The sequence below is a fragment of the Phocoena phocoena genome, chromosome 1 (genome assembly GCF_963924675.1).
Source record: "Phocoena phocoena chromosome 1, mPhoPho1.1, whole genome shotgun sequence".
Lineage (NCBI taxonomy): Eukaryota > Metazoa > Chordata > Mammalia > Artiodactyla > Phocoenidae > Phocoena > Phocoena phocoena.
The window spans coordinates 78,830,308-78,858,302 of NC_089219.1; the positions used below are offsets into that span (position 1 = coordinate 78,830,308).

At 41.5% G+C, this 27,995-nt stretch overlaps 1 protein-coding gene across 1 annotated transcript; it reads right to left on the reverse strand.

Annotated features, from left to right (window-relative positions):
- Positions 1-4,593: 4,593 nt before the first annotated feature.
- LOC136131374 (guanylate-binding protein 7-like) lies at positions 4,594-18,284 on the reverse strand. Its single transcript, XM_065888185.1, has 10 exons — positions 18,089-18,284; positions 14,774-14,901; positions 12,841-12,950; positions 12,440-12,636; positions 10,809-11,054; positions 9,659-9,939; positions 8,205-8,417; positions 6,228-6,330; positions 5,707-5,900; positions 4,594-4,833 (listed from the first exon to the last, which is right to left on the reverse strand). The coding sequence occupies exons 1-10, from the start codon at positions 18,276-18,278 to the stop codon at positions 4,594-4,596; spliced, it is 1,902 nt and encodes a 633-aa protein (XP_065744257.1). The 5' UTR covers positions 18,279-18,284.
- Between the last annotated feature and the right edge of the window lie 9,711 nt (positions 18,285-27,995).

Genomic DNA, 27,995 nt, shown 5'->3' on the forward strand with positions numbered 1-27,995 from the left:
GAAAAAATTTCTGCTAGGTGTTTGGTATTGAAATCCACCTTTCATTCATTTATTAGATGAGTATTTATGAAGCAACAACACTGTTCAAAATTGGCCATATATAGTGCTCAATGTACACAGATGAATTATCTTAATCAGGTAGGTTACATAGGAAATGTGACCACAATGAGAGATTTTACTAGTCCTCTTGATTTGGACAGAAATCAGGGAAACCAGAGGCAATTGATGAAGTTGGAGGGTACAATAAAGGTGTTTTATTCTAGTGACCAAGTAGGAGACAAAGATTCAAGACAATAGCAGCTTGGAACTGGAAATAATTACTTTTTTCCATGTGGTAATTCACATTAAAATAGTTCAGGAATATAGGTGTGCTGCGTAGTTTTACATGCTGACTCCAATTTATACCCATAGGGTGGTTTATAGAATGTGAATTTACCAAATCTAGAATAAAACGTCTTAAGATAAGGTGATTTTTGTACACGATGTCTTCTTTTCTGAATTAACAAAAAGAGTTTGCTAGCTGGCATAACAGTCAATAATAATAATGAAGTCAGTGTGGCTTAAAATAGAGAATTGAACAGGTCTCAACCCCCTTGTATGAACAGGACGTAAGGTAGGGCAGGGGCAGTGGCTCCTGCCAAGTGTGCATGTTCCTGCGTTCGCTCCTGTTGCCCTGCTTCTCCGCACTCCAGAGAGGACCCAAACCCTGACAGAACTTCAAGCTCAGAGGACCTGCCACAGCTGCTCGCGGCATCCACCATGGACTGTGCCTTTGCTTCATACAGAAGGACTTCCCCAGGCTGCACACTGGTTGTTTAAATGTTCTTGTCTGTGTTACACTCAATGTACACAATGAGCAGAATTTAACCTAAGCCTGAAGAGACCAAAGGAGACCACCTGACACTGTCTTGTCAGCCTTGCTTCCTTAAGAAGCTACTTCCTGTATTCTTGAAGAGAAGCCTCTTTTTTTTTTTGCATTTCTAATGAGTTCCTGTAACCCATCTGTAACACTGAAGAATCTCCTTAATAAATACATTCTGTGAGGACTGTACAATACCCAGCTAACAGGTGAGAGAGCACTTGTGAGACAGGCTATGCACAAATTTGAGGAGAAGGGGAAAGGAAAGTAGAAATGTCCAGAGTAGCTCACTTCTTCCTGCTCCAAAATACTGTGTGAAAGAATGGTTGTGATGCTGCCTTCCTACAAAATTGTTGAACAAGTACTTGTACAGATCTTTGATTTCTTCAGTAATTTAACAATTATTTATTAATTATCAAGTATGGAAGACGCCTTTCACCTGAAGCCTTGTCTTGAGATGTATATAACTTTATTCCAACAGATGCCCACTTATGACTGAACATCAAGGTAGTGAAGATTCCTTTCATTCTGCTATAATTGTCCTTTCCCTCACTCCTGATCCCTTCCTTTCTCTAAACCATGATCACTTCATGGCACCGACTTGTGTGCATGTTTCTTATTTACATTGCTTGTCATGTGTGTTGGGGAGATTTGATGGGGAAGCAGAACTCATTACTGCCCCTTCACCCCCTTTTCCAGACCATCCAGACATTCGGTGTTCAGGGCATTCCTCCACCTCAAAGGTGACACCAGAGGGCCTTTGGGGACTGGACCAGCTGCAGGACTTATTCCAGAGAAATGGCAACTGAGCATAACTCACAACCCTTAAGAAAGCAGAGCCATCCTATAGATTCCACAGTCTGTCAGCCTGTGGGTGTCATGTTCAGTGAAAAATTGATCCTCGTACCAAAAGCTTAGCTTTCTTTCAACGGAAGCTCCTTGAACGGGTGACAATTATGGTGACAATGAGAGCTTTGCCAATTACTGGCTCTTTCTTTACTATTTTAAACAATATCATTGTTCTGCGAGCCAAAGGTGGTGGCTTCATTGCTGGCTAAGTTTCCTGGGAGAAAAGTTTAAGTAACTCAGAGCACATGGAGTGTCCCTCTCTCAAGGAGAAGAGCAGCAGGTTCAGACAGGCATGCATGTGCTTTCTTCCCGATTCCTTTCAGTACTAGTTCCTAAAACTGTGTACTTCATCTTGAGAACCCTAGGCAGCAGTTAATAGAGTAAGGAAATGGCAATTTGGGGCCCTGATGGGTGGAAGCTCATGTATTTATTCACGTGCATTGTTTGAACACCTGGGGCTTATGTGGTGGGCTTTGTGGTGGGAGCTAAATATACAGTGAGGATCATCAAGTAGATGAGATCATGACTCGGTAGGGGAGACAAAATGTAAATAGGTCATTTCAGTTTCACAACTATATAACAAGTCCTGTGGTCGGAGGGAAACATGGTACAATGGCAGCACAGAGGAGGGACACCACACCCAGTCTCAGGAAATCAGAGACCGTAAGGAATAACAGATGTTAGCAAATAAGGGGCACAGGGGGAGGAAGCCAGGGTGTCTAGTGAAGTCTGTGTCCTGTGTGCAATATCCCTGAATCAAGAGAATTTGTCGAATCGTGGAATTATAAGCAGCTTATTCTAAGTACAAGCGTCAAGCATTAGACAGCTGGGAAGAATTCCTAAATTGCTGCATTGAACTTGAAGAGAAAATTTCCTTTGAAATCACCATCTTTATAAACCTGAGTATTTAGAGAACATTTTAGCCAACATCCCAGGGGACGTTTTATCTGTAAATAAATTAGGGACTAGAATTTCCAGGCCTTACCAAGAGCCCCAAATGACAAGAAAATTAGGATGCACATCTTATACTTTTTGTTTCTGGCTGTAATAAGTAGATTTTTCCTGTTGAGCTGGCATGTTATTTCTAGTAGTGTTTAATACTTTCATTCTGGGACTTCCCTGGTGGCACAATGCTTAAGAATCCACCTGCCAATGCAGGGGACGCTGGTTCGAGCCCTGGTCTGGGAAGATCCCACATGCTGAGGAGCAACTAAGCCCGTGTGCCACAACTACTGAGCCTGCGCTCTAAAGCCTTGGAGCCACAACTACTGAGCCCATGTGCCACAACTACCAAAGCCCGTGCACCTAGAGCCCATGCTCCGCAACAAGAGCAGCCACCGCAATGAGAAGCACACACACCGCAACTAAGTAGTCCCCACTCACCACAACTAGAGAAAGCTCGCACGCAGCAACGAAGACCCAATGCAGCCAAAAATAAATAAATAAATAAATACCCTGCATGCTGCAACTAAGACCTGGTGCAGGCAAAATAAATAAATAATAAAATAAATGTAAAAAAAAAAAACTTTCATCCTGTCATGGGCACTTTTGCATTCCATGTATTATTATTTCTGATTTTAATAACTGTATTTATTTATGTTTCAATAAGCAAGAATTCGTAGAAAATATAAAAGGCACAGAAGAATGTGTCATGCAAAGTTAGTTATCCTCTCATGTCTTACCTCAAATATGCAGGTCCATTCCTGTTATGTTCATGGATACCAATTTCTTTTGTATTTTCCAAAGATAGATGATAATATATGCATATACTCATTATTATTATTATTATTTATTTTTATTTTTTGGTACGCGGGCCTCTCACTGTTGTGGCTTCTCCCGTTGCGGAGCACAGGCTCCAGATGCGCAGGCTCAGCGGCCATGGCTCACGGGCCCAGCCGCTCCGCGGCATGTGGGATCTTCTCGGACTGGGGCACGAACCCATGTCCCCTGCATCGGCAGATGGACTCTCAACCACTGCGCCACCAGGGAAGCCCCCTCATTATTTTTTTAAATTGGTAATACAACTATACACACTTTCTGCACCTTGAGATTTTCTCATGTTAGCACAAATAAGAGTTTCCCTTTCCATTTCAGTGACTGTAGAGTATTCCTTTGTAAGTGTGTCTCAGGATTTACTTCACAAGTATGTGACAGAGAGACTTGAAAGTTGTTTCCAGTCTTCTGGAATTACAACAATCCTTCAACAAATATACTACTACACAAGCCATTTTCAACTTGGGTAAATAAATCTATAAGATAAATTCCTAAATGTGGACTTCTGTATCAGCAGTATTTGCATTTAAATTTTTGGTATATATTTGCATCAGTTTGCACTCTCCCTAGCAAATATCAGAGACTGCCAACTTCCTGGAACTCTTGCTAGCTGGTGCCCTGTCCAAACTGTACTTCCTGGCCCATCTGAGAGGTGACACAGGTACCTCCTAATTTTACCTTGTACATCATTTATCATCAGTAAAGTTGAACACATTTATTCTCTTGGTATATTTTCGCACATTTAAAATATTTTGTTTGTTGCTCTTTCCTCACTGATTTATAAGGGCTCCTTATAACTTAATGAATTGATCTCCATGACTGTATCATAGATTGCGACTGTTCTTCCTCTTACCATTTGGTTTTTTGCTCTTCTTAACACTTTTCTATAATTAATCATTATCCTCCAACTTGTTTTCCATTTCTTTAACTTAACTAATTCTCAAAATTGTTTGTTCTTTTTGCATTTCAGGCCCTGGTAATCACTTTGGTAATTCTCTGGTAATCAGTTTTTATTTTTAAACTCCTCTTCAACAAAACTGTCATGACAACATATTTTAAAAATGAACTACAGTGTTACACTATTAAAACATAAGAAGCCTTTCAAGATATACTTAATAGGGATTCTCAGTCCTTTTCATAGCATAACTGAGAAATTTCACTCCCAGACCAAAAAATTTACGATTCCCAGGTAGTACTGCAACTAATGCCATGCTAGCCACATCAAGGACCTCTGAAACATTTATGGACTTAATATTTTTAGTTATTTCAATGGCTTCCTTTAGTTTTTTTATCTCTTTATTTAACTCTTCAGCTTGCTTTTTAAATCCTTCTGTAAGTAGTTCTTCTTGCATCTGTAAAAAGGAGAATCCCTTTTGAAAATAGCCCAAATCAAGATTTTGTATCAAACAACTACAGCAGATAAGTACGTGTGTCTATTTCTATAATACCTTAGATGCTTTTTGACATTTGTCTAATATTTGCAAATGTTTGGACCTGGGTAGTGAGAGCATCCAGGGTTTAGAGCTTCCCAAGTTCCCTCAACACCATCTCCCTGGGCACAGAAAAGATGGGCCTAGGTCAGACCTGAAAACTACCCCAGGACTGTGTTCCAGCCCTAATAATGCACTTTGGGAGGGAATGTAGGTGAATTCTAAATATTTGTCAGTTTCATTGAGGTAGGATGACCACACATATGTCACAAAAATGGCATTGCTGACTCTCTTTAGGACACTGTCTATCAAACTCCAGGTTGAGACAAAGAACGCATTTACTCTAGGTATTTAAAATGAATCAGGCAGACCTGGAAATGAATGCAGCAAATTTTAGAGCTTTCAGAATCCAGTATTTCATACCAGGCACAATCTGATACTTTCAAGAGCAGATGGAACTATTCCAGGTCTCTGATGGTTGTACCAAAATTTCTAAGGACTCTAGGACTGAGGTGCTATTCACTTGGGGGCAAATGCGAGCCTATAATCACCACAAACAGCAGTCCAGGAGCCTGGGTCATGTTATTTGTATGCTCCAAACCCTAACACTACAGAAGGTGCTGAGTCTTACAGAGGTAAGTCTTCAGCGCGATCCACATCTCTTTGATGTTACAGAGAATCATGTGTCTTTGGAATTCCCTCTGGGATCTGACTTAAGGTCAAATTTCTGTTCTTTTATTCCTGAGAGGCTAGCATTTTGTCCATCAGGCCCTGCCCAGGCCCATCCAGACTTACCTTCTGCTTGTGGTTCAGCATTGTTTCCTGCTCTCCTAGAAGGTTTTCTCTTTCCCTATTCATCTTCTCTTCCAGTTGGGTCATGTTTTCCTCGAAGCTTCTCTCTTGTGCCGCCATTTTTTTCTCCTCTTCATTCTGTTTCTCTCTTAGCAGCTGCTGTTCCCTCTCAGCTGCATGCTTCTTGGCACACTCAACTGTTTCACAAGAGTTTTAAAGAGGGAAGAATATAACAGTTATGCTGAGCTGTCACCTCCTTAGCTCAGAGATAAAATGACTTTAAAATGGTGGGAAGAAATCTGAATATTCCTACTATCACATCAGAAAGCATGCTTTAGCGTGTGATGCAAAGGCACTGATTGGATGTACATGCAACCCAAGCTCCCCTGGTTATTTCCAGATGTAGCAGAGAGGCTCCACAGAAGGAGAGGAAGCTCCCGTGTGAGGAAGTGTTTGTTTCCACACCTGCCAAAGGGAAGCACAAGAGCCACCTTTCCCTTTGTGAGCTCAGCCCTCCTCTGTACCTGCCAAGGCCTTGTCCACATCAGTGAAGGCTTTGTCTGCCTGCAGGATGGCTTCCTCTACTCCTGCCTGGGACTGCAGGAAGCTCTGGAGGACCTCATTTGCCTGAGGACACAACAAGGAGCAAAGACTTGTCAGGCGGCAAAAGATGTAGTGTCTTGCTGAGGAAATTATTGTTCAGTAAACCTACAGATTGGACCCTTTAACTTCTCCATCCTTTGTAGGATCCCAAAATGGTTACAGACGCCAGAATTATGTGCAATTCTACAAACACCCACCCTCCATTGTGTGCAACTCCTATATCTGCACATTGTTTTTCTTCCGCCTAATGCTCATCTACTCTTTCTTTATTACGATTTCATTTATGGATACTTCAACTTGTAGCTTCTATCGCCTCTTCCAGGAAGCTTTCCTAAGCTTTATTCTGAGTTTTGAATGACTGCCAAGACCTTACATTTGCCCTATCAGCCCTACCACTTGATGACTGTGTGATCTTAGGCAACTTAGTAAATCTTCCACACCTCATATTTCTCAGTTTTATAGTGAGGATGACAGCAGTACCTAATTCATTTTTGGGGGGGAACTAAATTGATTATCTTGGCAATATGGTAGAGCAGAAAGATCCTGAGCTCTCCTCCCCTCACAGGCACACTGAAGTCACAACTATCTGCAGAACAACCATTGGTGAAAAAGACAGAACCTATCAGAAAAGATCTCCTAAAACTGAAGATATAAAGAAGGAACCACAGTGAGATGGGTAGGAGAGGTGGAGTCTCAATATCATCAAATTCCATACCCCCGGGTGGGTTGTTCACAATCAAGAGAAAGATTACAACCTCAGAGGTTCTCCCAGAGAAGTGAGAGGTCCGAGCTCCACGCTGGGCGCCGCAGCCAGGGATCCAGCACCAGGAAGACAATCCTCCAGAGCCTTTGGCTCTGAAAGCCAATGGGGCTAACTTTCAGGCGTCCCAGAGGGCTGTGGGAAATAAAGTCTTAACCCTCAGAGGGTGCACTCTAAATCTCACATGTTCCGGGACCCAGAGAAGAAGCAGTAATTTGATAGGAGCTTGCGTCAGACCTACCTGCTGACCCTGGAGAGTCTCCTAGAGAGGCAGAAGGCAACTGCCGCTCACCCCAGAGACATAGACACTGGCAGCAGCCATTTTTGGGAGCTCCTTCTACCACATGGACATTGGTGCTGGCATTCGCCATTTTGGAATATTTCCCCTAGCTTATTAGCCCCAAGACCCAGCCCTGCTCTGGTCCAGTGGTCTGCAGGCGCCAGTGCTGGGATGCTTCAGGCTAAGCAACTAACTGGGCATGGACAGAGCCGCACCCACCAGCAGACCTCCTGAGCCCACCGTCGCCTCTGGACATGGCCTTGCCCACCAGAGGGCCAGGGACCTGGTCCCACTCACCAGGCCACAGGCACTAGACCTGAAACCCCCAGGGCCCTTTAGCCAGAAACCCTGGGACCCAGCTCTACACACCAGGAGGAAGATACCAGTTGCAAAAAAACCTCAGTTTCAGTCTGCAGGGCCAGCCCACCCACTAGCAGGCTATATCCTGCCTTGGGACCAGCTGGGCTCAGGCCTGGACCAACATGAGGCCAACAGAAGCTTCAAGACACCCCAGATCCACCAGCCCAACTGGCTGTACCCAACTGTGATCCAACACATGCTCTGGGACTCCTGGGCCCTGCAACCGGACTCCAGGATCTGGCTCTGTCCTCCAGAAAGCTGGCGCTAGCCCTAGGACCTGGCCTCACCCACCAGTGCGCAGGCAACAGTCCTGGGGTCTCCTGGACACTTACTCTGCTCACCAGAAATGCAGCACTAGACCCAGAGCCCCCCGGGGTTCCACAGTCAGCCTCCTTGTGACCAGCAGCCTCTGCACAAAGCAGGACCTGGCAACCAAATGAACCAAAAAGACCCTCTGACTCCAATCTTCTGTTCTTTCCCACTCCCATTACCCCTCACCTTAACTCCTTTCCTGGGAACCAGTTTATAGTCCTGTTCAAACTTGCTCCTTGCTTCTAAGTAGAGACTGTGTCCTCCAGGGACAAAGAAAGTTCCTCCTGAAATACTTGTCATCAAGGATTCTGAAAGCTTCTTAAGCTCAGCCTGACAATGTTTGACAGAGGCCTCTTCATTTTGGATCATGAAAACGTCCTTCTTTTTCTCCATGATGTCCTGTCAGGGAAATATGGGGAAATCCAATAGAAAGAAGCTGTTAGAGGGAAGGTCCAACTGTGATCCTCTTGGAAGAAGTAGTCTGACAGCATCAGGTACATGAGACACAGAATAACAGATGTGGAGTCAGGAGTCTGGTTTTAGTTCCAGTTCTGACGAACTCTTTGTGTGATTTGTATGAAGTCCCTTAAATCCCCTGGGCTCGGTCTCAACATGTGTGCAATGATGCGGTTGGCAGAGGCAAACTACTACTTCTAACAGTAGTAGCACTAATAGTGATCCATCCATCAACAATGAAATAATGAAAGTACAATTATGAATGGAAGTAGGGTTTCCTCTTCAAACTTGGGTGCTATGGATAAAAATATGTACATAGCAAATCAACTTCCTACTAATGAATTAAATATACACTGAACAGAGTTTTGAACTCTTTTTGAATTCTTGTTTCATTGAGGATTTGAGTGTGTGAAATTATAGCAACAGAAATTTTTTTGCTTGTACTTCTAAATTACAATTGAGCTGGTTTTACTCTGTATGTACTAAGAGATCTTTGTAAATTATAGGATGGTCAAGGGAGACTGAAAGTCAAACTTTCAGTGAAGGTGCCAATGGTAAGCAGAATTATGATCTCCAAGAGTTCTCTCTGCTGGTGTCCACACTCCGCAGAGTTCCTAGACTTCTGAAGATGATGAACAATTATTCTGTGTTTAGACTACATTACATGGAACAGGTTGACTTTAAGAAATGGAGATTACCTAGGTGGGCCTTACCTAATCACAAGCCCCTTAAAAGATGTTTTCTCCAGTTGGTGGCAGAAGAGGTAGTCGGAGAGATTAGAAACAAAAGAAGGAAACCGTGCACCACTGCTGGGTTGAAGATGGAGGGGGGTTCCCCAGAGCGTCCATGTGAGTACCAAGCCCACTTGAACCTTGTTTTCAGCTATGGTACACGGAGCAGAACACCCATAGACCCTGGGCTGGTATCTGACCTGAAGAACTATAAGCTAATAGATGTGTGTTGTTTCAAGCTGCTAAGTACAGTGTAATTTGTTTTGCCACAACAGAAACTAAAAGCCCAACTTTTAGAAAAGAGATGGACTGTAGCCTGTAGAGCCCTATCACTCACTAGAATCTAAACTCCTTATATGATGAGAAGCACATGAACCATGGTGTCAAAGGGGGGAGTCTAGGTATCATTCCAGAAGAAAGGAATCAGGAAGGATATATTCCAGAGCGCATTACCACCAGCTTCTTCTGGAATGTCTGCTTGTCATCCTTGAAGGAGCGCCCCAAGAAGATTGCAATGGCTTCCGTCTCACAGGCTGCGTGCACCTCCAGAAGCTCCTGGAGCGTGTCCGTGGGGAGCCTCAGTCGCTGGGCCATCTGCTCACTGTAGTGGTCGGCTGCCTTCTGCACGGCCGCTGAGTTCTCACACTCGGCCAGAGTTATCACTGCGTTCTCCAAACAAGGAACTCCTCCACTGTTGATGGCATCTATGTAGGCCACCACCAGAGTCCCCAACCCTGTTTGAGACATGATATTTATGAAATGGAGAGAGAATTCTCACCTGTTTTAATAGCATTAGAGATTAGCATTCTAAAAATCACTAAAATTTTATTGAATTTGAAGTTTTCTTTTCTTCTATCTATTCTTCTCCTCATTTTCTTCATTCTTGTAGCCTCCTCCTTTTTGTTCTATGAATCCACTTCTTTATAATAACATTACTGTGTCTCCTATTCACTCTACCTTTTATGGTTCTCAAATTCATCCCATTACAGTATTAGCCAGATGATTTCAAACGATATGCTCAAGGGTCTCCCAGAACACTTTTCCCATTTTTATAAAATAAACCTGTAAGTAAATTACATTACTTGTGGGCACTATTTGTAAATGAAAATGTCATCAAGAATTTCAGGGCAGTGACACAAACATTAAACCAAGCAGGGCCCATCTCAGCACATTACACTGTGACTGTCCAGGTTTCATGTCCGTGAAGCCAGCCCTGTACATAAGATTGTATTTACACTTGTTTCTCAGACTCTCAATGAGCTTACATGGATTCATGGACTACTATTCATTTTCCGATTCATGTAAATTCACAAAATATCTTGCATATCCTCACTCGAAACACTTATCCCGTCAGACACCTCATCACCATGAAGATTTCAATCTTTAAATTTTACATCATTAGTGTAATACTTTCATGAGATTTGGTAGCCTTACATAGGCCTCTTTTAATGAAGAAACATGCATTTACATGTGTTGCATGAACATACATCTTTCCAAGTTACACAGAGAAGAAATCACAATTGCTGACAAACCCAGAGTGCAATCACAACTTCATCACACACACTGAACCACAGAGAGACATGCTGTAGCAAAGGAGACTCACCCGCCCCTGTGACAGTGATTCTTTCTCTTAGGGTCTTGGGTTTTGCATGGGTAAAGATATATGAGCAGAAATGGTTTGATTGCTTCTGGAAATTCTCATCCAGTTGGTTATCTGGCACTTCCTCAATATGGAGTAATAATGTTTTGTCACTTGTAGGCCGGTCAAAGACAAAGCACTTTCTTTTTGGAAAAAACTTCCTGATACATTCTCTGGGCATGTTGGAATTTTGGATTTGGGGATTCTTGCCTGCAGGAGTGGAAAGAGAGCAATCACTGAAGGAACAGCTTTCAGGTGAGGGGGCTGAGGACTTTCATTTCTGTGGATCTTTGCATCACTGTAACTACTGTGCCTGTGTATCTCCTATTATTGAATCACGCAAATCAACCTTATGCTAATCTATTCAGGACATGGAAAGTCCCCCGCCTCCCGCTTTATTTTTGTACAGAGCTAAGAGTGAAGGAAGTACTTCTGAGGAGGAAGGGGAGGAATCCATTCCAAGTGAAGAAACGACTGATTATTTTCCTTACCCTTCTGTGGCGTGCGGTGGATCAACTATTTATTAGATGTTTCTTGAATGATAGACTAATCCAAGAAATTGTCATAAATATTTTTCTGACATTATAGTCCCCATGTCAGAAATGGCATGTAATGTAATGTAATGTCAGTAATGTAATGGTAGACATAAAGATCTGTATGATATTGCTGAGAAAATAACCCGTGGAAGAAAAATGATACTCAGGACAGTAAAGAGAAGATTTATATATCAGAGTAAAAACGTACACATACTATAAATATGTTTGGAGATTACTTTGGCATACACCATCTCACGGTAAGGTTAGCCTAAATGAAACTAGGAGACCTCATCCATCCTCTGCGTCATTTTACATTGGACGTGGCTTTCATACAAAGGGATTCTGGGCATATATCAGTAGTTCAACAAATATTTCTTGAAACAAAGAATAAATGATTAAATTTAAAAATGAATATTGCTTCTAGGTACCCCCCATTATCCTCTCTGCTAAAATAATCTGAGTAACTAATTTGTTATATTAACATGACATATACCGGGTTAGGTTCTAGAATGAAGAGTGTGATACTATGAGGAAGAACATATTATGGGTCTGACAGTCTTACTGGAAGGTCATGGCAATGCTTTTTTTTCTGAACTCTTTATTGTATAAATAGCCTATCTATCAATATGAAGGATGTAGCCACGTATGCTGGTAAGATACACTGTGTTAAAGGTATTTCAAAAATTAGTTCTTTTGTTTATCTTGTGATTCTGTGTTTCCAATTTGATGGATTATATTTCTCAAATAGGAAAGGAGAAGCACTTAGACTTAATATGTAATATAAGTATGTGAGCCTTTTTTTCCCATGGTGTCCATTTTTCTAAAATCATTTGGTCTAATATTGGATTATAAATGTCCTCTGTGAGCTTAAGCTCTGGTCACTGGGGTTTTCCCAGTAACAATAGTGACTGAAGCCACACCCACCAGTCATTCACCAAGCACCATTAGCATGGCTTCAATCCAACCCCAAATCAAGAGTGACACCAAGTGCTGAATGTCAGAGCTCTGTTGATCCCGTCTCCTACTGAACCTTCCCCCACCCTGGCCCTACTCTGATACCTGGAATCAACTTCAAGGCATTCTCCAAGTACTCATCTTCAGTGATGGGGTATCCATCTAACTCCAGCTCCAGCATGAAATCCCGTACAGCCCAAACAAAGTCTGGAAAGAAACTCACAAACTCGGCTGAGTTCTGTACTTCATCAGAGCTGGCAGAAGATGTTATCCTGATTAGCTCTGTTAGTTCAGTCACGTAGCTGAGATCTTAGCTAAGGAACGAGAAGTGCCCTCCAACACAATTTCCAGATGTCAACCCCAAACAAGTTTTATCAACTTTCCCTTTTGCTCCATTTTCCCTTCTCATCAGCCATGAGAAAGGAGCCATGGGAAAGAAGAAACAGTGTCAGTTGCTATTCCCATAAACTCAATGAAACATGGTGCTTCAGTTCCTGGAAGGATACTGCAGCTGCTCCAGGGCCTGGTGGTTGATGGTGTTCATGCTGTTGTAGACAAGGACGCTGCTCAGAAGCACGGCCAGGGCAAAGATCCACGAGTCACTCTTGGAGTCACCCTAGAAAGTACATTGCATCAGGGGACTGAGGACACCCCTCCTCATTCTCTCATTCAGTTGTTCATTTACTATAACAGCTGTCCTGTAACTCAATAGTAAGGCAAATAACATAAATTTTCAAGACAGTGCTAAACGCAAATCTTTCTGGTGTTGACACTGACACCTCTCAGGGCCTCGGTTTCGTTAGCTGTTAACAGAAGGGAGCAACGTGAAATGTGTCAACTGTTTAATACAGTGCCTGGAACACAGAAGTTATGCAGTAATAAGTGGGCCATGATTCCTTTGCACTTTTTTTCTTGATCATGGGTATATTAGGGACTAGTGCTATTCAACTAAATTCATCATCTATTCTTTGTGCATTTAGAAAACAGCAGATACTGCATCTGCTTGTGTGGATATAGAGTTTCATATGAGAGTCCCTGCCCTAGAGAGATGGATGGGGCAGATATACCTGGGAACATTTAAATACATTCCAGATGATAAACCGCCAGGCATGGAACCAAGTATTATAATGTAAAAGACAAAGGGGCAATTCCAAAAAAAACAGAAAAAGTACTCTGTGCATTCAGAGCAAGAAGTGAGTATGTCTGACAGTGATACGATGGTATTAAGACGAAAATAGCTGGGCTTTAAAGATTTGACAGAATGTGGATGTGTGGAGCTATAGGGATCACGCAGGTAGAAGGACCCACCGAAGCCGATCACAGCTGCCAGAAAGTGTGGTCATATAGAGGTATTATAAGGTTACTTTATTTGACTGAAGTAGTGGTTACCCATGTGGTAATAGATGACGAGGCTGAAAATGTGATTCAGGACAAGTCATGAGTGACTTTGGAATAGATTATATATGCTACCGAAATACACTACATGTAGTAAGGACAGCAAGTAGTTCCGCTCTATCAGTTTGCAATTTGGCGTGCTTTAGTTCCCTGACAAATGCAGTTAGATAACAAGAAGAAGACTATACAAACTAAAATCTAGTAGGAATCAGTAGACCATCTTGGGCTGACACTGAGGTGATTATTGAATATTTTAAATCTGGATTTTAAAATTCACAATTTCTTGATGCATGCCCCAACCCTTGCCTGCAGTGATGAAAGCCAAAGATTCACTGCTACTACTTTGATTTAGACGCAGATTAATATAAATAAGGAGAAAAGACTGATTGCAAGTGACACTGTGAAGACAAAATACCTACTATTATCCCATTTACATTTTTATGGTGGGTCTAGCTCATGTTTTTATAGAATTCATTGAAGGATTCATCTTCAGAGCCCCGAAACTCAGAATAAAATGTTCCTGGTATAGTGGAAGCTTTTCTGGAGAATTTAAAAATAGTTTATTCACTGAAAAGATATTTTCATGATTCCTACCTCTAACCCCATATACCTTAACCTGTAGAGCCAGTGGACTCCATGGATTATAGCTTCTACCAGGATGTTTTCCTGAACCTGAACAGCTGGGCTAAGGTCTCACTTTTTTTGTCCATGGCTCCCTGTACTGATAAGACTGCATATTTCTTACCTTCCCAACTCAGCTCTGGGCCCATACCTCACTCACTGTGATAGAAAAGCCCTGGAATTCAGATGCCCAATAAATATTTGTTAACTTGTATCTTTCACCCCACTGTTAAAAATAAGGCGATCTATCCCCAATAACGAAAGTATTGATCTTATTAAAGAATAAATTCAAGGTAAGAGATTTTAGCCTCATTATTCTTAATTGGATTTGCAGTTTATAGGAACATGTTATAAAAGTTGAATTGAGGTGGGAAATTGAGGCGTCAGTGGAGTATCAAGAGCTTACTGGACTCCCCGCCTTACCTTTTCCACATCACCCAGGCCCTCGGTGTCCAGAAGGACCAGGGTGTGGCTCTCCTTGGAGGGGTGGGGCACACACCACATCCAGATGCCCTTAGTTTCAGACCTCACTGTGGAGCCCAGACGGAAGCCTGCAAAGAAAGAGGAGAAAGCAGCACACAGTAAGAGCAGATAGTCCAGGCTGCCCAGCAGTTACTTTGGGTAAACTTGTCGGAAGGTGAGTGCCTGTCTCAGAGGAAGGTGCTTCCATTTCAACAAGGACAGAAAATCCAACCTCTGTACACATTCAGAACCTTCTCAAGAAGCACTTTGTGTCCCCTATTCACCTCCTAATATTAATGGCTCAAACTGTGTCACATTCCAGAAATAATGTTAGCTCTATTAACCTTTCTGTATTTATCTGCCACTGAAGAGCTCCCTTCTCCCCAACATTCTGATGGACTTTTGCCAGTGAGAGGTACCAGCAGGAGATCAGAAGTCAGCCTCCTGTTCCCCTGGCTTCCACCCTGGTGAGCCACAGTGTCCCAGTGTCTCTGTTCCTCTACTTTGGTCACATGTCCTTTCATTTAGCTCCAACCGGTAACTCTGGTCTCTGCCACATTCTGGAATCTACACATTGCCTCTTCACGCTACAGGAGTTATAAAGGCTACCTGGCCATTGTTCCTGCCACTCTCTGGCTACTCTGTACCTTCATTGGTTCCCTCTGGCCTGCTGGTGCCCTTGTAATTGTCCCTGCATTAAACATCTTCAGTTATCCTTTAAATGGATTATCTGTGTCCTTTCGGGATGTGGACTGATAGATCAGCTTTTTTAGTTTCTTTTCCTCCACTTCCTCCTTGTATTTTCCTCATTTCTGTTCTCGTCTTCAAAAAAGGATGAATTCTTTGTTCACTGACTCACGTGGTGATATAATAGAAGGGAAAGCAGAAAAGACCTGTGAGAACTGCTTGCTTTTCTTTCCAAAGGCTTGAGCCCACAGGGGAAGAGGATATGAGGTATATGCCTTGGAAGCTGCAGGTAATGGATCTTGTCCAACAGTCCAAGATTTTGACCATATGCCATATGCCAATGCTCCCTTCAACTGAGAATGGAAATGGATATGATGAAATACCTAGGGGAGCATCGTTCAGCACGGCTCAGGCCCCTCAACTGCCACATCCTGTGCGTTCTGCTCAGAGAGGGTATAAGACCTGAGATGATCTGCACTCTTCTACATCGTGATGGGATTTGACTGCTTGCTGATTAATACAGAAAAATCTGAACTTTCCCAGGTAGAAAAGGCAAGGTGTAACTGGAGCTCATCAGTGCAAGTTACGTGAGGTGAAGAACAGGCAAGAAGTCATCACAAGGAGAAAGAGTAGTGACTTGGTTCTGCTAGCTGACTTTGGGTGCTAACTTTGCTTGTTTTTGTTCTTCCTGTAATATGACTGGGGTGGTGAGTCACAATTCAGGTGTTTTAAAACAAAACTAGGTTAGGTATTTCCTCAGTAAGGGAAATCACCTCCTTGTTACCTGATGTAATCTCAAGTAGAAAAACAAGAATGTTGTTGAAACCCCTTGTATGTATCTTTTTCTTAGAGTTCTCCAATCTTTAATCCCTCCAAAAATGACCCATTTATTAATTTAGACTGTCAAGGAAAAGTGTCCTCCCTGATTGGTGATCAAGTTCCTCTCAAAGAAAGACAAACATAAAATGTTTTGTTTGAAGCCAATAAGAGATTGCAAAGCAAAAAAAGAGAGAGGGAGAAAGAAAGAAAAAAGAGAGATGGAGGAGAGAGAGATACAGAGACAGAGATAGTTTGAGGGAGAGAGACAATGAGATATTCCCAAGGATCCTTAGAGTTTAGTGGACTGAGGTTCTACCCACTCATTGTGCTGAGCCGCCGGGCCACAGCGGAAGGCATTAAGAAAGAAATGGTGTGTGGTCTTCTTAGAACTGCCCAACAGGACATAGACGGATTGTCCTAAAAATCAACAAGAAACAAGTCAGGCAACTTGGTAGGAAAAAAAAAACCCTTTTGAAATAGGAAATGCAAATAGCAAATATGTGATAAGGTGCTTATCTGTAGTGAGGCAAATAACATGCAACTACACAGACACCAGATCACCAAAAGTTAAAAAGTGTTTTTACCAAAATGTTGTAAGGATGTGGATAATTCTAAATTACTGCTAATAAGCATATAAACTGACAAAAAGCATAAAAGGCTTTAAATGTTTGATAAAGCTTAAAAGGTTTAAAAAGCTTAAAAGGTTTGATATTATCTAGAAAGGCTGAAGACATAAATACTTCTTGATTCAGCAATTCCACTTCTGGGTGTAACATAAGGAAGTTAGTGTACACGCGCACCAGGATATAGATGGAAGAATAATCATGAGAACACCACTTGTTGTTCATCAGCAACAAATGGATGAATAAATTGTGGTATCCTCTGTCAGTTGCAAAGTACAAGCGAGTGAAAATAATTGCAGACACATATGACAAGCTAGATGAACCTCATAAACTTCTTATTGAGAATATGAAGCAAGATCCCAATGAATATCAGAATGAAGTTCCCTCTATAAATATTAAGGTATTTTTAAGAAATGTTTACATAGATTGTAAAACCATGTTTAAATAGGAAGAGCGAAAGAATGCACCATGAAAATCAAAACACTGGTGAGCTCTAGGGAGGGTGTGAGAGGGTGTGATTTGTGCTTTGGAGTGTTGGTGATGTTTTATTTTTTGATCTGGGCGGTGATTGAACAGATGATCGCTTTTATCAACTTTATTATATGTATATATATTTTTATGCACTCTTCCATATGTTTTAGAGCTCACGTATTACAAAAGACTAGTTAGACAAAGAGAAGGGGTATCGTTTATCAAAGTTTTGCTGTGAAATTAAGCCAAAAAGAATGCATGAGATATGGGATATAGGGATTTTACTGTCTGTTCTTCCTTCCATCCCTTTTTAGAAATAAGACATGTTGAACAATATTTGTGTGCTGCTTGGAATGACTCTGGTTTAAAGCCAAAGTGAGGAAGGAGAAAGGAAGGGAATAACTGTTGAAGATGAGCCCCTGAGCAGATGGCAATGGATCAGAACGAATGAGGTGGCTGTTTCCATGGGGTTGGGGACACTTGATTACTGGACAAAAGAGTGAACACTGTGGGGAGATGGGTTTGAAGTTATAAATTTGGTGGTGAGAATCTGAAGTTTTCTTCAGTGGGAGGGGTTAGGCTCTTTCTTAACATGACATTAGAGGAGGATGATCCACAGCCTGTGTTACCACTGCTTCCAAGAAAATGGTCTTGAACAACACTAAACGACACTCACCGTGGTTCTGCCCTGCCAGGCGGTTCATCAGGAAGGATTTTCCCGTCCGATACAGCCCTACAATGGCCACCACCACCACAGGCTGAGAAATCTGGTCAAGAATCTTCAGTGCTTTTGGATTTACTGTCAGCTGATTGTTCTGGTTTTCCACCAGACGGATGGGGTCCATTATGGTGGATCCAGACGCCATGGGAAGCTGTAACCCAGAGGAATGACTCAGTAAAACACAAGATCCACAAGTTATCTCTCGATGCACATCAGGCTTCTGCATTTGGAACTTATATATCAATTTCCTATGTTTTGTGTGCTTCTAAAAGGTAAGTATTTAGCCTAGTGTGCCAAGGTCTGTACAGATACATTATGTACATCGTCTTATTGGTCCTTACATGAACCCTAAAGCAACCTTATCCATGTGACGCATACAGTGAATAGAATGAGAGAACAAAGCATTGATGATGGAGCCATGAGAACACTAACATTTTGGGGGTACGCAGAGGCAGAATGGAACATGAAGGAGATGAGGAGTGACCAGAGACGATTTCTGGAGTTCCAGAATGATTTGGTCGCTCGTTAACTGCACAAACATTTATTGAGAACCTACCATGTGCTGGAGATTGTTTTAGGGGATCAGTATCAAACAGTGAACAAAATGGGTACAAATCCCTGCTTCATGGAGATCTAATCTAGTGGAGAAGACAGATAATATAGAAAGTGGAAAAGCAAAATACATGTATGTATATTAGAGGATGGTAAATGATCAGAAGGAAATGAGAGGGAATGGCGTTTAGAGTGTTGGGGGTTGAATTCACATAGAGTTGAATCAGGGAAATACTTGCCAACAAAGGAAAAATGAATGTGATTGGTGACCTTGACGAGGATAGATGCACTGAATCGGTGGGAACAGGCTGGAAGAGGAGTTACTGTGAGGGAAAGGCGACACAAAGAATGCAGCTCGCCCTCAAACACAACAGGACAGACCTTAAAGGTACCTAACAAAGTTGTGCATGCAAGAATGAGTTTATTAACTGAAATTACAGGACATTTCTTATTATTTAAGCTGACAGGGAAGAAAGGCAAGCAACCAGGGTGTTTTAAGGTCTGCCTACATATTTTCCAGTCTCACATCTGGGCCAGGCTCTACTTTAAATGATTTCATCACAATGATTGGGTGTTTCATGATCTCAAGAGACAGACAGCAGTCGGAGAGTTTTAACTGTCCGTTTATTTTCTCAGACAATACTAAGCAACATCCACATGCTCCCATACTTTACTAGCTGTGTGATGAATGGAAAGATTAATTTCTCTGTGCCTCAGATTTCTCTTCTGTAAAATGGTAACCCTAAAAGTAAAAGTCAGTGTGTCATTAGGGTCATTAGAAGGGTTAAATATCTCATAGTGCTTACAATGCTCTTAAAATTACGCTGGTACGTAGTAAGTTCTATGTAAGTATTGTTTTAAAATTAAGTGTCTCTGAAGACAGAGAGGGTAATTTCTGAATGAAAGTGGAGGATTAACTTTGGCCTGAAACAGTGACACTTCCCTCCCTGGTTGCAAGCAAGTGGGAGGACACAGCCCATGAGGAAGATGAGCAGGTAGGGGAGGACCAGTGATAACAGCTGAGAAGTGATAACATGGATGGAGGGAGAGACAGGCTGGAGGAACTCAGAGCTGCCCTGGGATGTCCAAGTACAGGTTCTGGAGTCCGGCTGCCAGGGTTCAAACCGGAGGGTTTAAGTCACTTATTGTCTGTTGAGACCTTGAAAAAGGAAGTTACCTCTATAGCCTGCATTTTCTTATCAGTTTATAGGTAAAGCAACAATTCTTGCCTGATTCATTACTGTATAGCTGGTAACAGATAGGCTATCAATTATGAAAAAAGAATTTTCCTGGATTCATGTACTATTTCAATAATCAGCAATTAGGCATTGCGTTATAAAGTGTCAATGAATTCTGTAAGCTGCAAATTGCCAAGAAATATAAGGTACTGTATCTAAAATCTTTTTATTAGAAAAAACATGAATTTATTTAACAGCCTTCCTCTGTACAATTTCTTTTCTTTTTCTATAGTGGATTGGGAGCAGAGATGGGGAGTAAAACATGACCTTTTACAACTGTGTTATGTGTTAATTAATAAAGGGTAACCTGGGGAATTCTCTGGCGGTCCAGTGGTTGAGACTCCGAGCTCTCACTGAGGAGGGCGCTGGTTCCATCCCTGGTCAGGGAACTAAGATCCCACAAGCTCGGGCTATGCCCCCACCCATCCCCATCCCAAGGAAACCTCACTCACATGGAGTCAGCAGGCCAGAAGGGGGAGGTCTCATGCAGAACTACTGCCTGGAGGTCAGTTACAGGAAGAATTGTCAATTACAGACCCCAGGGGGAAAATCTTCCACCGGAAGGAGTCATCAGTGATAGTCCCCTATAGGAAAAGGTGTACATTACATCTCCTACAAGAATTGACTACCCGGCAACTCAGTCAATGAGAATCTGTCATCACCCTGAACTCTGACTTTTTACAAACCAACCTTCCCAGCCCCTTCCTTTTCTCTATAAAATAATGTTCTTCTTTGTTGGACTTGCCTATGGCTTTTTCTATAGTTTGCTTGTCCCAAGTTGCAATTCCTCTGCTATTCCCGAATAAACTCACTTTTGCTGGTAAAATAACTTTTATTTTTAAGCTGAATAGCTATAAGCAAGAGAAATTGTAGAGCTTATTTCTGAGATTGAATATTGATAAAGCTTTGTGTAAGTCAATGAGTCTACAAAGATTCTTTTTTAATTCAAAGTATACTGAGGTACCAAAACCAAAAGCTTTTAACTTCAAAACTAAAAAGTGGAAAAGAACAGTGCTACTAGATGGCAGAGGCAATCAACAGTTTCCAAAGGTTACTGTTCAGGAGAATTATCTAAAGTGATAGTTAACATACCCCAATCCCTGTATTTTCAGCAAGTACCAGAAATTATTCTGATGCGATTAATGTTTGGGCCACACATGAAAAACAATGTATGATAAACAAACATGATTAGACCTTAACAGTTATTAATCGGTTTTTTTTAGTGAGAGTGAGATTGAATTATTCCGTATAATACAGTTCTGTAGTATTCGGATAATCAAATGTTAAGACAAAAATAATGCAGGGTCAGTTTAGGATTTAAATTGTCTCTACGTCAAGTACCATCTTTTCCCTGTTTCTCCAGTGCCCAGCGAGGCGCAGTCAGGATGTGTCCGAGGAGGGGAGGAGGGGCTAGAGGAAGGGACCGCACTCAGCCCCCCTGCAAGGGGCCGGGGGTTTGGGCCTTCAATTCTGAAAAGTATTTCAGCCCCCCTTCCTCAGAAGATATAGCATGCACTCCTCCCTCTCCCATGCAGGGCTTTTTGCTGCAGCCCTGCGTAGATGCTCGAGGAGGAGCTGCGCATCCCGGCGACACGCCTGGCAGCCGCCCCGGATCCAAAAGGAGACGCTGAGCTGCCCAAGCAACGCGCCCACCGGGGCGCACGCCCACCGGGGCGCACACGCTCCGCGCGACGCTGGCCTCCGCGGCCTCCCCTCCTGCAGTGTGGAACCTGCGCTGGGGGATTTATTGCTGTTATTTAATGGAAATGTGCTTGGAAGGTAAAGTTTAGCAGCAAACTTACGTGGCGCGGTTGCGGCCGGGGTCAAGTTAGCTGCTCCGGCTCGCCCCTGGGGTTCCTCCTGCGTCTGGCTCCTCTGGAAACCGACTCTTATTTAGAAGCTGAAAAGCCAGCCGATTATCAAAAGCCATTCCGTTATGGGTTGAGTTTATGAGAAACAGTATCGAAAGCGAAAGGACATAAGGACACGGCTTTTTTTTCTTTCTTCCTTTAATGGAAGCAGGAACCCGAATGAAGTCGGGGAAAGACAGGGAGACAGGGATTCCTCCACACCTGGCTGGGTAAACCCAACTTTGTCCCTTTTCCACAGGTGGCTTAGGTGTCCTTGACCCCATGGTGAACGTGGTCCAAATAATGGTAGGATGAAAGAGTTCAACAGACTGTCTCTCAGGGGCGTCTTTGTGAGAGAAGAGGTTTCTTTATTAATTTTTCTTCACTTGAAAAATGTTTCATTTGTTCATTTCCTTTCTCTTTCCTTTTTAAAAAAGTGTTGTTTTTTTTTAACCGCGGTGATTTTTTTTCCTTAGCAAGAAAATTACGTGTGTGTATAAAGTCCATGATTTTATAGCCCAGACATATTCACTATTATTTTGTTACAGTTCTTTTTTTTTCTTTTCCTTTCTTTTACTAGGGTGCATCCAGATTTGGGGGTTGGGGGTTGGGGGGAGGACTGTTTATAATTTGAGGGTGGATGCAAATTTGGGGGTTGAGAGTTGATTCAGATTCCTTCCATCCTGTTCTGTATCCTTTAAGGCATTGTACTTACCTACAACTTAAAAACTTGACTGCTGCTGTTAAGGAACCAGGCTCTTTTGCTCGAGGAGCTGCAAGCCAAAACACTGAGACGCTGAGGTTTGCAACAGGGAAAAATTTTATTTGTGAGGCAACCCAGTGAAGAGGCAGGGGAACAAGTCTCAGGTCTGCCTCCCAGAAGGAGAGGTGTTTGGAATACTTAGGGGACAAAGAAGCAAGGTGGTCTTAGACCTTGGGGAAAGGTGATCGGAGGTAGGTGAAAGGCGAGGTAATTGGAGTTCTGTGCAGGCTTATCTGAGTTGCATGCTTCTTCATGGGACGCCTGTGCAAATTCAGGGAGATTTGGTTTGAAATAGGTTGGAGAATTTGGGGCTGTGATGACAAAATTCACCTATGGGAAAAGCAAGTATATTCTGTGCAGACTCTGATCAGCCATGTTGGTTTCACCTTGTTTCAGCCAGTTTTGTTGTATTACAAGAGGAGGGATTTTTGATCTGTTCCCTTATCTGCTGTTCTGTAAGATGAGCTCAAGAATTTGTTAGTCACCAGTTTCTGTTACAGGTTTTTAACCCTATGGAGCAGGGTTTCACTACCACATGTATTTCAGACTGTAGTGAGGGGAAGGAAGGACAGGGAGAGTGTAGTCTCAAAGTTCTATGGCCAAGGCTCCCCAAGAGCAAGTGCTTTGACACATATTCCATATGCAGACTTATCTAGCTTCAAAAGCAGCTAGAAAAGTATAATAATCCTTAGCCAGATTGCCCTAAGCTTATTCTGTAAAGTAGAATGATACCACATTTGAAGGTGCAAAGCATGTTATAATTCTAAAAGTATATGCAACAATATTGGGGACAGATTTTTCTAGAATCTTGAGATAAAACTTGGCAGATTCAAGGCAAACCCAAGCTGGGAAAATTAGCGTGACCTCATAATTCCTGAGCCACCCAGATTGATTTAGGGGGAGATTGAGCACATGACCTAAGGCCAGATAAAGTTAATCCTTTTTCAGTTACCTGGATCCAAGAAATTTCTCTCTTTTTCTGTATCACTCTTGGTCTTCTTCTGACTCTCTTGATCTCATGTCTTCTGTTTTCATTAACTTTTTGTTGTTGTCAATGAGGGTATAAAGACGTGTTTCAAGATGAAGACTGTAAGCCCACTTAGGTATGTTTGGCTCTGAAACATGATATATATTATTACTTACGAAGGGGTAGAATATATTTGGAGTCTCACTTCCAGCTTCCATGGTTGTAATTGCTTCAGGAAAAATCCAATAATATTGGAAAAGAAAGAATGATTAAAATGGGTTCCTAAACTGAAGGCAGTCACTGAGACTTGATTTAACTGAAATGAAGTGTTTTTCAGTTTCTATTAATTTAACTCCAGAAAAAGTGGTCTAGCATCTTGTTTTAGAAATTGTGCTTATTTGTCACCTAGTGTACTAAGCTTTGGGTGTAGTGAAAATTCTGAGAGGAAGAGTCTCATTTTCACATCCTGCTACTCAGATGTTAGTGAAAGACCACAGCTGTGGATGGGCCAGAGTTCTTAGCAGCTCAGACAAAGGCCAAACATACAATAAACATGGAGTCAAGCAAAAACCAAAACAAACAAAAATACATACCAGTTAAAACTATGCATTATAATGAGATAAGACAAGGAACAGAACCAAAATCAGGGATAAACCTAACGTTGGAACAATCAGACAGGGCGTTTGAAATCGCTGTTATTATTATGTTGAAGGATCTAGTGGAAAGGTGAATAACACACATGAACATATGTAAAATTTTTTAAAGAATGGACACTATTAGTAGAGTTAAATGGAAATGCTATAAGACTAAAGCACAGTATCAGTGATTAAGACTTATTTTAATGGAATTAACAGAAAAGATGTGGACAAGTTGGTGGAAAGAATCAGAGAAACTGAGATAGATTGATAACAGTTAACCACATGGAAACACAGAAATCAAGAGAAAACAAATTATAACTGAGTGTTCAATAGCTGAAGACACCTCACAGGACAATGCCAAGAGGTTTATTGAGCACATAATTGAAAAAAATAAAGTAGAAGAAGTAAAGAAAGAGGCAGAAAAAATGTTTGAAGAGAAAATGTCCCAGAATTTTCCAAAATTAATAAAAGACAAAAAATGGCAGATCAAAAGCTCATAGAACCCTAAGGAAAACAAATATAAGGTAGATATGACTATGCACCTCACAGACTAGCAATAAAAACCAAGCATAAAGAGAAAATCTTGAAACAACTGGTGAAACAATAGAAATATTACATACAGAGGAACAAAAACTACGATTGGAAACAAACATTGCTAGAAATTATATAAGCTAGGAGAAAGTGGAATAACATCTCTAAAGTATTGAATGAAAAAGTCCACCAGAATTATTTACACAGTCACAATGTTTTTAAAGTGAATGCAAGATAAAAACTTTTAAAGTATAGCTTTCGAACCCTTGTACCCTGTTGGTGGGAATGGGAATTGATGCAGCCACTATGGAAAACAGTATGAAAGTTCCTCAGAAGACTAAAAATATAACTACCATAGCAAGGGAGTTCTCTTGGGCCTCATTATAAGAGCATTAAACTCATTCATGATTGTTCCGCATTCATGAACTAATCACTTCCCAAAGGCCTCACCTCCAAACACCAGCACATTGAGCATTAGGTTGTCAACGTATGAATTTTGGGGAGACATACACATTTAGATGGTAGTAGAAAAGTTCTCTAGGGAAACCAAAAGACAACAGGGAGACAAAACCAAAAACAGCAAGGAAATTTTAGTTCCTGACACCACACCCACAACAAGTGGTAAACACAACCTAACCTCTAGACAGATAATGTAAAACCTCACACTAAAGGCATATTTACCTTAGTTCCTTTAAACCTATTAAATCACGACAGCTTTCAAGAAAAAATTATGAGGCAAAAAACATAGTCTAAAGAGACGAATCAAGTATCAGAACCAGGCTCAGACATGGCAGAAATTTTGGAATTGTCAGACAGGAAATTTAAAATAACTATGATTAACATGTTAAGGGGTCTAATGGAAAAAGGGGATAATGAAATGAAAGAACAAATGAGTAATATAAGGAGAGAAATGGAAACTCTTAGAATCATAAGGAAATACTGGAAACCAAAAACATGATGACATAATGAACAATGATTTTGATAGGTTCATCAATAGACTGGACATGGTTGGGAAGGACTCTGAGTTTGGAGGTGTGTCAGTAGAAACTTCTCAAATTGAAAAGCACATCGTATTCAAATTGCAGAAAATCAAAGACAAAGAGGAAATCTTGAAAGGAGCCAGAGGAGCCAGAGGGATAGAATGCCTTACTCATAGAGGCACTAGGTAAGAATTACGTCAGACTTTTCAGACTTTTCTTCTTGCTTGAAAGCATACAAGCAAGAGGAGAATGGAGTGAAATATTTAAAATCTTGAAAGAAAAAGCAACAACAAATTAGAGTTCTGTATCTACTGAAATTATTCTTCAAAATGAAGGAGAAATAAATACTGCATAGTAACAAGTTGGCCTTCCTCTCTTCACTGGCATGGTATCAGAAGAGGCAACACCACCACCACCTGATAGTAAGGAGATCATCTCCCACTGGAGTTGGGGGGCGGCACATGGGTCAAAGTAACTAGGCATGCCCACCCTTTATAGACAAGTTGTTATCAGTGGAGGACTAATGGGACCCACCCCCACCCAGCAGTAACAAGGAACCCCTCCATCCAAGGCATCCAGAGAGGCTGAAGTGGGAATTTACACTCACCTCACAGTAATGGTATGGCCATTACTCCTCTTTCTTTGCCAGCAAATAGAATTTGATTTCTTATAAGGGGTCACTGGACAATTTAAAGTCTGCTCTAAAATTAGAGTATTAGCCAAGCTATCAGGAATAAAGGCTTAGATCCTAAAATGACCAGTCATTGTATAAATAGAATGTGAGAACATATTCAACTCTGAATTGAGACAAGTTGGGCAAGGACTCAAGAATTCTTTCCCCCTGCCTTCTCTAACTATCTTAGTCCCTCTGATTAATTTTTGTAAATGATAAGATTTAAATTTTATCTTGTTTATGAATGTAAAATTCTGGTATCCATTTTGGAAAAATACCGGAGACTTTATTTCCTATTAATATAAGTGAAATTAAAAGTAAAAGTAGAGCAAGGCTACTTTGAAGTAGGACTAAAGTTCAGAGTCAGCTCCTTTTTCTCTGACCAAGAAAATCCAGTTATTATCAGGGAACCAAAATTAGTTCCAGAGACAATTGAACCTCACAATTTTTTTGTATGAAGTAACCAAATTTCCTGCTTATCTTTTTTTTTTTTATAAATTAATTTCTATTGGAGTATAGCTGCTTTACAACATTGTGTTAGTTTCTATTGTATATCAAAATGAATCAGCCACGGGCTTCCCTGGTGGCGCAGTGGTTGAGAGTCCGCCTGCCGATGCAGGGGACACGGGTTCGTTACCCGGTCCGGGAGGATCCCACATGCCGCGGAGGGCTGGGCCCGTGAGCCGTGGCCGCTGAGCCTGCGCGTCCGGAGCCTGTGCTCCACAACGGGAGAGGCCACAGCAGTGAGAGGCCTGCGTACTGCAAAAAAAAAAAAAAAAAAAAAAAAAGAATCAGCCATACATATACCTATATCCCCTCCCTTTTGAACATCCTTCCCATTGAGTTCACCACAGTGCCTTAAGTAGAGTTCCCTGTGCTATAGGTATGTAGTCTTTTGTTATCTATTTTATACATAGTATCAATAGTGTGTATATCTCAATCTCCCAATTCCTCCCACCCTCCCTTTCTCCCTTCGTATCCATACATTTGTTCTCTATGTCTGTGTCATTATTTCTGCTTTGCAAACAGGATGATCTATACCATTTTTCTAGATTCCACATATATGCGTCAATACACGATATTACAATACATTATTGTTTACTATAGGAACGATGCCGTACAGCAGATTCCTAGAATGTATTCCTCTTGCTCACCTGAAACTTTATATTCATTGATTGGTAACTTCCAGTTTCCCCCTCCCTACGGTGCATGGCATCACCATTCTACTCTTTGATTCTATGAATTTGAATATTTTTGATACCTCATATAAGTGAATCATGCAATATTTGCCTCACCGTGACTGGATTATTTCATTTGACTGGACATTTCATAATGTCCTCAAGATTCATTCACGTTGTTCCATATTGCAAAATTTCCTCCTTTTTAAAAAGACTAAATAGCATTCCATTGCATGCATATACCATCTTTATCCACTAATCTGTTTATGGCCATTTAGATATTTCCACAATTGGTTATTGTGAACAGTGCTGCAATGAACATGGGACTGCTGATACCACTTTGATGTCCTTATTTCAACTCTTTCAGGTAAATAATGAGAAGTGGGATTGCTGGATCATATGGTAGCTCTACTTTGAATTTTTTGAAGGTACACCACACTGTTTTCCATAGTGCTGAGACATTTTGTATTCCTGCCAATGGTGTGCAAGAGT

Coding starts and splice junctions, on each gene's coding strand:
- LOC136131374 (XM_065888185.1), bottom strand. CDS start 18,278: ATGGCGTCTGGATCCACCATAATGGACCCCATCCGTCTGGTGGAAAAC. Junction 5,901..6,227: donor TGTGGACAAGGCCTTGGCAG/GTACAGAGGAGG, acceptor CTTGTGAAACAG/TTGAGTGTGCCAAGAAGCAT. Junction 4,834..5,706: donor TGCTGAACCACAAGCAGAAG/GTAAGTCTGGAT, acceptor TCCTTTTTACAG/ATGCAAGAAGAACTACTTAC.